The sequence below is a fragment of the Vollenhovia emeryi genome, unplaced genomic scaffold (assembly GCF_000949405.1).
Source record: "Vollenhovia emeryi isolate VEMERY1.0 unplaced genomic scaffold, V.emery_V1.0 DF939253.1, whole genome shotgun sequence".
Classification (NCBI taxonomy): Eukaryota; Metazoa; Arthropoda; class Insecta; order Hymenoptera; family Formicidae; genus Vollenhovia; species Vollenhovia emeryi.
The window spans coordinates 339,118-354,094 of record NW_011967113.1 but is presented as its reverse complement, the minus strand read 5'-3'; the positions used below and the strand labels follow the sequence as shown (position 1 = coordinate 354,094).

The following is a 14,977-nucleotide window of genomic DNA, read 5'->3' as shown; positions in this document are numbered from 1 at the left end:
ACTGCGTCTTTAGTAACGTCGAGCCTGCTATTCTTTTTCCCCCGTGGCAAGTTCCCGGCGCTGAATTTTTTCCTCCCAGATAGGCAGAAAAATAGTGCAGTTGCCGGGACAATGCCACCGCATAACGCACCGATAACGCATCGATAACAACACAAACGTCGCGAGTGTTGGGGTTTCAAGACGACGCGCGGGATCTTTATGCATTATTTGCGTGCATACAACGTCTCTCACAAATGGTGTGAGCCGCGGCCGGCAATTTACCGAGTGCACCGAATATACGGCCATCCGCGCGATTTATTCCCGTTACTCGTACATTTCAACGATCATCCAAAATTCTGCAATTGTACACTTGTGGCCGTATTTTGTCGACACAAGCACTTTTGCGATGTGAAATAACGATAACTAAAGTATACATAGAATTCCAACATTACCTTTTTCCCCGTCGGGAGAGTTCGTTCTATTCAAAGTTAATTTGTAAGGATTTCTTTTTCAATGTTAAATGTAGAATTGTTTAATTTAAACTACATAATTACATATTCATTTCACTGTTCTTACAGTATACCATGTACAGTAAATTTTATTCGTGTTTTTATCAACAGTACTAATATTTAATTGCAACGTAATTTAATATCTAATATTGACCTCGCATTCGATATTTTATTATAAAATATAATTAAATGTTTAATTGATTCATGTTTACATAATATCAATATGCATAACGTGTATAATATTGTAATATTTTGACACGCGATAGTAAAGAAAAATTTTATAATCTTATACAATAGAATATTACACCTCATAAATATTTGGAGACTGATTGATACATTTCAAGATTCTATATCCTGTTGTTATATTTCTTAATTAAATTTAAACTACAATCAACCTTTTTGAAACATATCTTATGAACAAGAGAAGGATAAAAGTTTTTTAAACGAAAAGTCACGAACTATAACAAAATTTATTTATGTCTCTGTTTTCGTTTCGACGAATAAAGATGAAATCCGAGCTAAACAAACCACATTTATTTTATATCTACTTACTTAGCGATCCTTTAATTGTATAATATGTCCAAACCGTAGAGAATATAACGTATAAATATAGTAATTCGCTGTCTGGCTATATTTACATTTTCCGTTTAAGCGTCTGTTCTTAATAACAATATAATGCACGAGCCCATTAATTTATTGAAATTTAATCAATTTATCGAGCCGAGCAGTATTTGTATTCAACAATTGCCTTTTCTTTTTCGAGATATCTTTTATTTTCTCTTCGCGCACAACTTTCATTAAAATTATTAATAGCATTTTTCTCGAATATAACGAGTAAGTAGACTCGTTACACAATTGTTTGACTCGCTAGTCCATCTCGGAAAAGCCAAGGAAGTCGCTTGAGATGCATGCAAAATGTATAGCGTGTATTATTGAAGTCAAGCATTACGCGGCCGCAAAGTGGCAAGATGGAAGGTACGTATCATATATTACGTTGAATAAAATACGAGTTGCTCTCGCTCTCTCTCCCTCTCTCTCTTTTTCTCTCTCTTTCTCTCTCTTCCTCTCTTTGATACGCATGTACACACAGGAGCATGGATTCTAGAAGGTAGATACCAGATTTCGCGTGAGCAAGGCATTCTCGATTTCCTTGTCAAATCCGATCAATATCGCAGCTACTTCCTGATTTATGGGGACAGCCTGACGGTAAAACACAATAACCGACATGTCCATGAAGAACAGGACGGAACCCGTTTATTCTAACAGACAGTACTCTCGATTCGGGCGATTTAGAACGGGAATATCTAGTTCTTGTTCGAAAATTTTGTCTCTCGACTTTGGAAAAACACGGAATTCCATTAGCGGAATAGCACGTGCGCTCGCGCATGCATACGCGTCCACATTTCGACGTACAAATATCGATTTAGAGAGAAAGAGAGAGAGAGAGAGAGAGAGAGAGAGAGAAAGAGGGGGGGGATGGAGGGAGGGAGAGGGGTGGGACAGATGAACCTCCTCTCTTATTTTACCTTCTCAAATTTCGTGGATGGCTCGACCATGATAGAGACTGTCCATGTGGCCCGCCCATTGAAAGACTTGACGGTAATTCAATATCTATTCAAATTCAATTCCGCGAGGCCGTAATTCGCGAAAATCGGTATCCTCTTCGCCTGCGGTTTCAAAAGGTTGTAATCCAGGATGGGCAGCACCGTGGCGTGGACGTGCGTAACGCTCGATCGGGCCCTCGGCTTCCCTTCGGTCCTCTGTCGCGACCGCAGAGACGAAAATACCGCCACCGTCAGATAATAAACTATCTCAACGGCACTGAGCAGCGAGCCGCCCAGGAACAAGCCGATTATGCCGCCGAAAGACACTGCGGGCAGGTATGCAAATCGTTCGGGTTATTAATATGATGATCGTGGCAAAACATTTCATGATATTGGTGGCGCACGTCGACGCGCGATGTGAGCTTAAGGGGATCCTAAAGCCGCTGGCGAACGCCAGCAGTGTCGATAAGATAGGAGATAGAATTAAAAACGTTAATTATCGACATTTTTAATTTTAAGTTTACTCGGTCGGAGAAATTTATAGCCAATCAATTTGCAACTTTTACGAAAAAAGCAGCAATTTACACATTGCTCAGATTTTGGATCGAATTCTAGCATCGTCAACACAATGGCTTTACTGACAATCTGACAGATGTTTGGCAGCGACCTCTCTCGAAAAGGCCTACAACTATATTGTGAGATATCTCATTTTCCCTTCTTCTAGACTTGCGTTTATTAGAAGTAATCTTTTTTCTAGGCTATTAATCTTAGTTCTAATTGCACGATATTGTTTTTATATGTTGTCCCTAGAGTATGCTGGTCTCATTTTGTATATATTTATTGTAGAATTCTTGTATCACGCAAATATTGTCGTCAAGTGTACCAAAAATTAGTAAAATTTTTAATTTTTTTTCGTTTTTGATATTTTGCTGCTACTTTAATTCCGTAGAAGAGTTTTGTTATTTCTATAAAACTAATCAAATTGTTTTTTCTAATAAAGAATGTCGATAAAACAGACGGCTTTAGGATCCCCTTAAACGGGATCGAAGCGGCTTGTTCTAAGCGCGATGCGCATGTTAGTTTTAATTTCCGCGGCGCAACGCTGATCCGTAATCTGGGCAAAATTTTATGCGCGTGCACACACAACCTTATCATTCGCACAACTTTTATACACATACGTGGGAGTTTATACATCTTTCGTGGCTAGGCACTTTACTTTCTTGCGATAAGATCACGAGTAATATCCAAGATAGCCGCTTCGCGACGTAAACATTTTGAGCAAGAGGCATGCGAGTGCCATGAATTCGTAACTTAGGATCTCGCGGGACTCATTATACACGGGGAAACCACCGCGGGGCGGCTAATAGAGATAGGGAAATAATTAAGGCGCCGCAAATTAAAGTTCTCCGCAAATCTCGAAAGCGAATTTAAATTAAGTGGCACTTTACGAACGTTTTTCCGTTTCCGGTTCTCTCGTCTCGTCTCCATAAATTCTTCAAATCCGACGTGATAATTAATGATGTATCATTTCTCGGAAATTAAATCTTAGACTAATTACAAATATCATCTGATTTTCCCTTGAGCTACAGATATTAGACACTGAGCGCAAGAACGAGCTTTAGAGATTATTTGTCGTGTTTTTTTTTACACTAGAGAGATACTACGCGAGAGGCTTTCAGCGAGAAAGAAATATGTATAACAGACGTGTATATATTTGTTGAAAAACGCAGAGAACTTACCGAGAAGGTCCATTTGTGTGATAACTATGTCCGTTTTATAGCGAAAACTAGTTTGCCCGATGTAATGCACGTCCAGCATAATGTCATTCATGTTATGTAGTGGCACGTTAGAAAACTGGGTACCGTAGACGTAGTAGTCGCATTCCGGTAAGCAGCTGCAAATCATGCTAGGAATGTCGCGCGGGTACTCGTCGCCAAAGTGAACGATGTAGTCGTTGAACAGATCTTGCGTCGCCACCGAGCGTTTCACAAAAGCGAGTTACATTCACTCCAATTATATTTAAAATACATTCGTGTAAATTGAAATCTCCGATGGAGACTTGTATCTCACCATTGTAAGCGGCGAGGCAGATGAAATCCTCGATGGTGCAGTCGCGAAAACGGCTGGCTGAAACATACGCGAAACGTTAAGCGAATTCGTCGCACGTCGCGCTGTCCTTGCTCAAGTGCAAAATATCCTACTCGAGGGGAACAGAAAAGACGGATTGCAGCCGCAATGCCTGGCGACCCAGTGACGTTTGCAAAGCGACAGGCAGGTCTCCTGGTTGTACACACCGGTCTCGTCGTATCGGCACGGTTGCTTGTCCTGGTCCAGCTCGAGGACTCGCTGGGTGGCGTGTCCGGAAACGCATTCCAGAGACACGCTGATCAAGGAACCCGACGGTATCATGGTGCCGCTGTTGGGCCAGACACGAGGCCCGTTTATTATCACTACGACGCCATCGATCTCCTCTGCATAACAATTGAGTAGCGTGTTATTGGAATTAACGATACGCGAGATACAATTTTTAACTTTCCATTGGAAATATTCTCTCCCTTCGTCGATTCGGTCTCCGGTAGATCCGGTCAGAGCGGCTTAGAGCCGGGACCGTGTATAGGGACCGTGAAGTTCTTTGAAGGCGACATTTCAATAACTGCCTCGCGCAATACGGCGCCGATATATCGATTTTGCAGTTTACGATAAATCCCTTTCCATTTCGCATGGGTAATAAAGGAGCGACATTATGGCAGAATGGGGAGTCGCGTCCTATTCAAAATGCATCCTAGCGGTCGGCGGCTTTCGCGAGGATATTAAAATCATATTTGCGAGGCTCTGCGGCGCGTTTGCATAACGGTGGATTAGTAACGACGTGTCGTTGATGCATACTTCGTCATTTAACGGATCTCGACAGAAATAATATTAGTTATTAATCCATTATATTCTACAGTTTACATCTTGTTTGCCATTATATGATTCCCCCCCTCTCTCTCTCTCTCTCTCTCTGCGGCCCTGATTTGGATTTATGTTTATATAAATTATATAAATGTTTATTGAAATAATGCGTTTATATCCCTTTATCCAAATAATGCAATAGCAAACAATACACGATGATCTGAACCGAAATTACGCACACAATGTGCTTAAAAATGCAAAAGGGATTAGAAGAAATCAGAAATATATTTTTGATGAAGATAAAAGCCCAGGATTGTGCAGACAACTAGCGAATTATTGTAGGAGCAAAGATAATGACTATTCCGAGGGGGGAAACAGCTGACAAAAATCTTGTACACCAATGCCCACTGATGCCCAGTGGGCATTACTTTATCTTATTATCTTATTTTATCTCATTTTATCTAATTTTATCTAATTTTATCTCATTTTATCTTATTTTATCTCATTTTATCTTATTTTATCTTTATAATGCCCCAGCAAGGCCTAATGCCCAAAAAATGCTTAGATGTCTAGTAATGCCCAGTAATGCCGTAAATCTGTACACCACAATGCCCTTAGCGGTTTACCCCTCGGACTATTTCTACTTTATTCAGTTAAGTAAAGTAGGTAAGCGAGAAGGATTTAAATTCGAGTGTGGACTTGGATAGCTCAGTTGGAAGAGCATTCGCCCGGCAAGTGGATGGTCCCAGGTTCGAATCCTAGTCCTAGCTCGTTACTTTTCTCGCTGAAAATTAGTAAGTAGCGCGTCTTAGTGCCTACCTCCCCAAAGATACACCCCTATTTATTGCTATGGGTAGAAGGGATATTTACCGATTCTTATAATAAATCTGCAATAACGATTCCACAATATATAATATGTTTGTTTTATAACGATGTAATATTATGTTGGGAGAATTTCTACTTTGAAATCGAGATAACTTTGCTGAGAAGCTGTTCAGTTCGCACCGATCGAGCTCTGTATCTTTCAAAATGATATGGAGTGAAGGTGATAACCGGCAGCGTGACTAGAAAGCGAATCAGCCCTCGGTCATTGCGATCCCAGATTCTCCAAACTATTTATACAAGATTACATTTTATGTGAAGTGAGCATCAGCGGACCATCTCTTCGCTTCATTAATAAGTGCACCAGTTCTTACGCATCGCCACGTAGAATATTACATGTCGGCGTTGTTCTTACCGGAATTTGGCGGCTTCTTTATATTTCCCAGATGAATCGTAACCTTGACGCCGCTCCAATCGCCATAGCCAGACGCTCTTCGCGGCCGCGATTCCATGAGATCCGCTGGGGCAGTCTGCGCTAATTCAGAATTGAACGAGTAACAGAAACCGTATTCGGTTTTCTGCACCTCGAAGATCTCGCAGCAATTGCGATTGGCGTTGCGCCACCAGCAGGCGGACAGTAATTGGTCGCAGCGTGGCATTACCTCGTGCAGCACTTGAGTGATGTTGATGTCTGCCCGATAATGATTTATTCTTCAGCTCCCGCGGGAGAAACTCATCGCACATACATGCAGTAAAAACGCTCGAAATAAAATCTCGATTTTTACATCATACATTCTCATACAGCACAGAAGTTTGCAGCAACATTGCATATTGTAGTGTAATATGTTGCATAGATATTGTAGAGACATTATTTTACAATATCACTTTAATAATGTTGTAGCAATATTATTTTACAATATTGATACAATTATGTTTGTAATATGTATGCTGCTTCCTCGTTTAACTTTTATAGTTTATGTGTATATGTATCTATTATATATATGTATAGATAAATAAATATATGTAAATATGTGTTAATTCAGTATACATATACATTATACATACATTACATACAGTATACAATACATAAATTATACATACATCATACATAATATCTGATTGAAGTATCATTCAGATTGATTTTTAACATAGTATTTATACAACAATGTATGTAATCGAAATATCAAAGACTGTTTAAAAGTCTGGGACAATTTAGAATTCCTCAGAATATCTCAAATAAAGTATGCTGTGTGGGTTATGTTCATAAATAATTTTCAACATTTAATAACATTTAATAAAATCATGGTATGTACAAGTATATTTACAAGTATATTACACATTGCAAGAAGGAAGTGTCAGACCCGAAGAATCACCGCTAGCCCGTCTGATCATCGAGGTTAAGCAACATTAAGTGTGGTTAAAACTTGGATGGGTGACCGCGACTTTACAGTTCTCCACACACAGCAGCAAAAGTGTTAGCTCTTATGATCTTTAAAATCCGGAACTTGTTCATAAATGTATTTTCGTATTATTATTAATACGAATACAAAGTATTATTGCATATTATATTGCTGTGTTTATCTTGCTTGTTTATGTTGCTGTAGTATTACATTGTAATATTTCTGCTGGCGGACATTTTAACGTTACTGAAATCCCATAGCAATGATGCATCAACATTTTGCAACTCGTTTGCGATATTGAATTATTGCGGTGGAAGATTCCTGCAATGTGTATGCAACCTATCTATGGTGTATGAGTTAATTACCGGCGTCTTACGAGACATCAGTGTCCTGTTCCAAGACATTAATGGAATTAGAAGAGTCAAAGGATATCATTGCAATTCATTTACATGCGCGTGAAAAAGTTTTGGAAGAAATAAAATGTCCTACCCGCGAGACGATGAACACTCTGTTCCTTCAGAAAATCCAGATCGTCGAAATCCCCGAAGCTCATCATGGAAAGCTTGCCCAATATTTTCCGAAAAGTTTCGACACTTTCCTTGTCCGTAACGTTAGAGAACAGCCTTGGTTCAAGCTCGAGGGCTCGGTCCCAGTCGACGCGGTCATTTGGACATAGGGTCACGCTCGGAAAGGGTAGATTCGAAGTCTCGTAATGCATCGATTCGATGTCAATCGACGTCGGCGCGGCCTAAATAAAACGCGTTAATATTTTAAAGTCTGATAAAAATGGTGGACGTTTGATACCATCAACTGTTAATACAACGAATATCCGAAATAAACAATGGCGCGAATCTTTGGAAGATTATATATAAAACTGCGTGGAAAGTAGCATCCCTTTCCTCTCATACGTATGATTTACCTGGAACCTAAGAGCCAGTGAGTAAATCACGCTGCTGGCGATTGTAGAAGACACTACGAACACGACGAACCACAGGAGTCGGCCGATTATGTGTAACTCGGGATCGACGACGAATCGAAGACCGTGAAGAGTCGTATGAGTGCAGAAATAGTTCAGCGCTCGTAAGATCGCGTTGAGCCGTTTACATCGGCCTTCGTTTCCACGGAGCCCGATTCCTGCGACTCCATTTCTCGCGACTCCCGTCAGTTTCCTTAATTTCTTCCATTTCTTTTGACCAGATTTCATGTCTGATACACGCAGGTCCAAGAGAATTAAAAATTAAAACTTATCTAAGAACTCGAAAATTCAATGCCTCGAGGAACCTACAGGATCCCTTTGCGACAGATAAATCAATAAATTGAGAGTCGAGAAATTAAATGAAACAATTTCTTCGCCTACTTTCATTTAGATGAATCTCTGGCACTTAACATCGGCAAGACAAATACATCCTTATGGTCACTCCTTTGTGGTTGAAAGCGGACTGAAGCACCCTTTTTGAAAGCATCCTCGAGTGGGAGGCGAAAAGAGGTCGAGCATGCCTTATTCCTCATTTTTTATCGGTATCAGCACTAGATCGTGCAAATAAAATCCAATCAATTACTGATGAGACGGGGGGAGGGGGGGGGGAGGAGACTGGGAGGTGGGAAAGGGCCGAAGAGGTGGCGCGTATTTGAACGCGCCCGATGTGATCAGGATAATTCGGTTAGCGTGATTGTTGCGCAAACAATGCCGACACGAGCGGATAGGGCCGCTTCCCCGGCTTCAATGTCCGCGAATAATGAAGAAGCCTCCGGGGGTTGCGATCACCGATTTTGATTGCATCCCCCGGTATAATTCGAACGAGAGAAATCAGGATTCGTTGATTCGTTCAGGCGATGTCACGTCGCCGAAAGCTATCGACGTTTCGGCTATCGAATGACGGTCTTTCCAGTTTGGCGAAATTCTCTGCAAATTCGATTTCAGAGGCGCGCGACATTCGTCCAGATGGCTCGCATCAACTCTCACGTGGCCCTTTTAATTCTCTAGTCAGTGAGTCAAATGACTTTTTCAAACGAACTGTATTCCATCGGAACGAATTCATTCTATGGAAATTGTCATTTGTTATCTTCGCTTATAGCTTTTTGTCATATATATCCACGCTTTTTATTTTGTATTCTTCAATGTCACAGATTCACGCTCGGTAATAAATTCTTGTAAGATAATGTCGGGCTTTCAACCCGGACAAATTTGCGCCGCTTAAGATGCTACGCATTGTAAAACATTATTCGAGGATTGAATGAGTATTTGGTCAAATGCGCGATGGCAATTTCTCGTTCGAACCCGATGATGCAATCGACGCCACACTGTTGGTGCTTCGCTCTAGCAGTGCTTCATTATCCCGGGGATGAAACCGACGTTCTATTAACTACGTGGCTGCAATCGCTCTAATATTAGTTTCGCTTAAACATCACAGGTTTTCATTCCGCGCGCGCACACCGCATACACGTGCCCCCATGCAAGCTTGCGAGCGAATCGATTATATCGCTATAATGATAATTTGTATCTTGATGATCTTTGCGCAGAATATTATGTTGGCAGTCACGATCCATTATAAAGGATAAAAATTGAAGGATCTGAAAGATGGGCGACTTGTTTATTGTTTAATTATTCTTTTCTTTAATAAAATTCTACGTTTTAATTTTTAATAAAGCGTTTCATTAAAATCTCTTTTTGCTGCATAAACTTTACCGTACTGTAATTTCTACATATCTAAAATTGTGATGCCTTGTCCTGTCTGCACCGAACAGTTGCATGTATATGTGAATGTATCTGTACGGGTTACACATTTGTATGAACATGCGAGAGCACACAACTGTCTTTTGAAATCTCTCACCTGGAATTCACCGACCCGCTGCACGCATGTCCGCGTAAATTGTGCAACGATGGAGCCGAAATTCACACGTAATCGAGGCGGCAACTCGCGAAAAAGCTGCAACAACGTTGCATCCACAATTTCCCCCTGTTTCTCCTTAATTTTCAACTCTTTTCCGTGTTTTTTGTTCTTAGTTTTTTCCTCTTCTGATATTAAATTGACCATTTCCATTAATTTATTTATTATATGATATCGAGTATTTCAGCTTCAATAAAACTTGCATTGAAAGCGACATGAATGTATTTTTATCAGAATTTCATGTTTGTTCCGTTTAGTTATACCTATTTTAACGATGGTTGTTTCAGCGTAATAAATAGTTTGCTCTTTGTCTCTCATGCGCTGCAGTTTTGCCTGAAATGACTATTTCGGTCAGAGTTATAAATTCCTGATTTAAATTATTTTCATTTCGCTGTCCAAGTTTTTCACCATCGCTTGAGGGCAAAAGTTGCCGTGTTGATTATACACGTCATAATACTGCTGCATTAGCTTCAATGTCGAACCAACGTTTACTTCACAAATACACGAGCCACTCTAATATTCCGAGGCTACGCTACCGCTCGAGCCATTTCCGAGAAAAAAAAATTTCTTAAAACTTTTCCATTCCTCCTTATATATTATACATACGTTATGTGTGTGTGTGTGTGTGTGTGTGTGTGTACGTGTGTGTGTGTCTGTATATACGTACATTTATTTCTTTATGCAATATCTACTCGTGAACGAGCTAAAACAAACGTTTCCTCTAAAATTCCCTTTTAGCTAAATAATATATTCCAAACGCGATAACAAATCTTCTATCTTAACGTTCTTTCATAATTAACTTTCTTAACAACAATTATTCGTTAATGCCAAATTATTTAGTATGCTTCTCATTATGTACGAAACGGCTTAGACGTACCATCTTCTACTCACATAAATTATAAATGTCGTCGGCAAAATTCGCGCATGTTTACGGTGCTATCCGTCAGGGCGCAAACCGGTGTGTTGCCTCAGAATTTCGTGAGACAACCATATTCAAAACTATTTTATACGGAATGTTCAAAAAATAGTGTTACATTTTTTTGGAAACAAGATTTAGGCAAGAATATATAAGAATATACAATGTGGCTCTTACATCCCTTATTCCTTCGAATTGTGATTTTACGTCAGAGCCTTGTGAATTTTATTGTTTAAGAATATACAAGTTCTATCGTTTACCAAGACGGCGTTAACTTATCAGCTTGTTGCGGATACATCGATTACGAATTGATCGCCAAATTACAGGATGAAAAGAGTGACGATAATTGAACAACGTCCGTGTATTCTTTTTCATGAGTCAGCACGAGAGTTGCGTACATTTGCACGTTATTTCAATATGCGACAAAGATCGAGAATAAGCAATTTAAGTCACTGATTACACCAATCATTTAAATAGTTGTAATCCATCATCTGCTTGTCGTCACTTACTATATCGATACAAGATAAGGATAATATACATAAATCGTTCATAGTCGTTTTTTATCATTTCCACAAATGTGCTCTGTCAAATCAAATTCGTAATTTTAACAAGCTTTTACACTCTATTACGATATATGTATTGTTCAATACTTTGTAGTTTTCTGTTTCTCTCTCCCTTTGCTCGCTCGAACGCAATGTAATATTGGGTTATACTATGGTTACTGTCACGTTCTGACAAGTCTGGTTTCGTCCGTTTTTCGGTCAACACATTTAAATGCTTTACCGGGGATTTGGACTCGATTGTGTAAATGGAATAAGTGAAATTTAGTCTTCCGGACCAAACAGATAACGGATTCGGTAAACCTTGTAACGTGGATCGGATTTATCAATAGTCGTATAGTTCGGATAATCAACCTCAAAATTTATGGGAATCAAATTGTAATTTTGTGATTGCTTAATTATATTGTATATTCTCAAACTTCATCTATTAAAATCTGAAGTACCCTACCGATACGCCATGCAGTAATATCGGAAATCACGAGACTATTAGGCGTTGCTATACATGCTATTAGGCTGCGTTTGGAATACATGAGAAATAATAGAAATTTAAAAATCTAAATAATATTATAATACGTTACAAATATATTTTGCAAACTTTATAATATTTCTACAAGATTACTGAAACGTTGTTGGCGAAATATTACAATTAAATGTCTCTGGACCGTCTGTGCAATATTATAATACATTGTAATTTGCAATGTTTCTTTGGTGCTGTATGGGTATGTATATGTAATAATACTTTGTGTACATTCATATTAATAATATGAGAAAAAACACTTATAAACAAGTTCTGGATTTTAAAGATCATAAAGATGCTAACATTTTCGCGGCTGTATGCGAAGAACCGTAAAATCGCGTTCACCCATCCAAGTTTTAACCACGCTCAATGTTGTTTAACCTCGATGATTGGACGGCTAGCGGTGATCCATGGTCTCTGATACTTCCTTCTTGCAAATATATGTGTTATATACTTATAAATATACTTGTACATAACATGATTTTATTAAATGTTAAAAATTATTTTTAAACGTAACCTACACAGCATACTTTATTGGGATATTCTGAAAAATTCTAAGTTGTCCTAGACTTTTAAACAGTCTTTTGACATTTCGATTACATACATCGTTGAATAAATACTATATTAAAAATCAATTTGAATGATACTTCAATCAGACATTATATATTTCTATATCTTGTCTATATATAGAATATATAGATTATTATATATAGACAAATAAATATGTGTAAATATGTATAAATTCAGCATATACAATATACAGGGTGTTGAAAAAAAAGGGTTACATATTTTGATAAGAGGTAGTATTGGTCAAAACAAGAAGAAAAGGTCTAATTAACATGGGTCCTAAGACTAATATCTTCAGAGATACAAGCTATTTTGTTATTTGAGCTCTTTGTCATTTTCTTATTAGTCGTGTCATCTTTAGAATGTAATGAACAAAGGAGTAGGGAAGAATGGGGTACAATGGGGATATCTTTTTTCTAGGTGCTTTAAAAAAGAAATAAACAAAGAGAGATAAAGAAACAATTTTTATTTTATGAAATGTAATCATTTATCTTCCATAAAAAAACTGTAGTAAAGAAACTGAATGTACATAACATAATGATAACAAAATAAAAACATTTTTTTTCCAAAAACCTTTTTTTTACAAAAAAGTTTTAATGCTGACTCAGCATTAGAGGAGGTGCTCTATGTGATTGCCATTCACTCTCACGCATGATTCAGCCCTACGTCTTAGAGAATCACGCACTCGAAATGAAGTTATGGTGCGTGACTTGAAAAAGTGCGTGATTCTCTAAGACGTTCATTACATTCTAAAGATGACACGACTAATAAGAAAATGACAAAGAGCTCAAATAACAAAATAGCTTGTATCTCTGAAGATATTAGTCTTAGGACCCATATTAATTAGACCTTTTCTTCTTGTTTTGACCAATACTACCTCTTATCAAAATATGTAACCCTTTTTCTTCAACACCCTGTATATATACACACATTTGCATATATTTATTTGTCTATATATAATACATAAAAGTAAGATGATTAAACAATATATATACCATAAACATAATTGTATCAATATTTAAAAATAGTATTGTTACAATATTACTAAAGTAATATATATATATATTGTAAACTAATACCTCTGTAATGTATAGATATTATACAACATTGCTGTAAGCTTCTGTGCTGTATGGGATAATTAAAAAATTTATACTCTATTTATAACAACATTTACGCTATTCAACCAATATTTTAGTTGTATCTAAAAAATTGTTATAGGCACATATATGTATATATATAAAAGCTGTATATAAAAAGTTCCATTTTATTTAAATACTTTAAATTATACCGATACATAAAAAAATGTTTATAACTATGTTTGTAACAATATTTACGCTACATTCAGGCAGTATTTCTGTTACGTCAAAATTTCTAAAATATTGTTATATCGATATTGTAATTTTCACTACACTAGACAATACAAGCGCGCGCCTCGCGCGCGCCATTTGCTCTCTCTAAAAATTCGCATGGTTTGACAGCTGCAAATAACACGACTAAAGCATATCGTATCGCACAAGCGAGACAGCCAATCAGAATCTCGGAAAAGCGACAACATACTTCGAGACTTTCGACTGTCAACTTAACACGCCTTTTTTTATATAGGTTAGAAAGGTTAGATTAGGTTAGGTTAGGAAACGTAATAAAATGTACAACTTGTGTAGAAGTAACAGTATTCATCCTTACAGAAATATAACACAAGGAACCAAAAAAGCACTGAAACAGATACTAATAGCGTTTTCGACTGACTGGAACTGACATCATGGGTTTTAGCGCTCCCGGAGCGATTAACCTGAAGATACTAGGAACATATGTTCGACCGAAAATGGGTTATGAATCTGGGTTAGGTTCTAGTTACAATATTCTTTTTAATTTTATGATAAAATCGAAATGTTTATTGGTAAACTTATGCGTTATTATCGTCAAAGAATGCTTCGTTCCACAATAAACACGCACGTATAACCTGATTGTAACCTAACGTAGCTTCTTAGCACTGCTGGATCAATTCGTAATGGTATGGGTCGAATTGGGTTGCATTTAGGTTATTTATCTAGTAACCTAAAACAAAACTCGTGACGTCATTAATCGCTCCCGGAGCGATTAATCCTGGTCCAGTCGAAAACGCTCTAAAAAATTATTGTATAATATGTTAGTAATTTTCTAATTTAATTACTGAGTTTAAATTTTAATTAGCTTATTTCAATGCTTTTCTGATTGCCAGTATTACAGTTTTGTAAGCGCATATATTTTTCTTTTTTTACGGTTGTTTTTAAACATATAATTATTTTAAAAAATGAATTATAATATAATATAACTTTGTTATATCTCTTAATTTTGATTTTTAATGTTTGCGTAAACGCTGTAATTCGTGCAGAAATATCGTTTG

The 14,977-nt window shown here is 37.7% G+C and overlaps 1 protein-coding gene across 1 annotated transcript; it reads right to left on the bottom strand.

The window, feature by feature from the left end:
* Nucleotides 1–2,092: 2,092 nt before the first annotated feature.
* Nucleotides 2,093–8,350, bottom strand: LOC105559820 (pickpocket protein 19-like). The gene is made up of 7 exons (XM_012008424.1): nt 8,066–8,350; nt 7,636–7,894; nt 6,162–6,437; nt 4,234–4,503; nt 4,103–4,159; nt 3,772–3,996; nt 2,093–2,358 (listed from the first exon to the last, which is right to left on the bottom strand). The coding sequence occupies exons 1-7, from the start codon at nt 8,348–8,350 to the stop codon at nt 2,093–2,095; spliced, it is 1,638 nt and encodes a 545-aa protein (XP_011863814.1).
* Between the last annotated feature and the right edge of the window lie 6,627 nt (nt 8,351–14,977).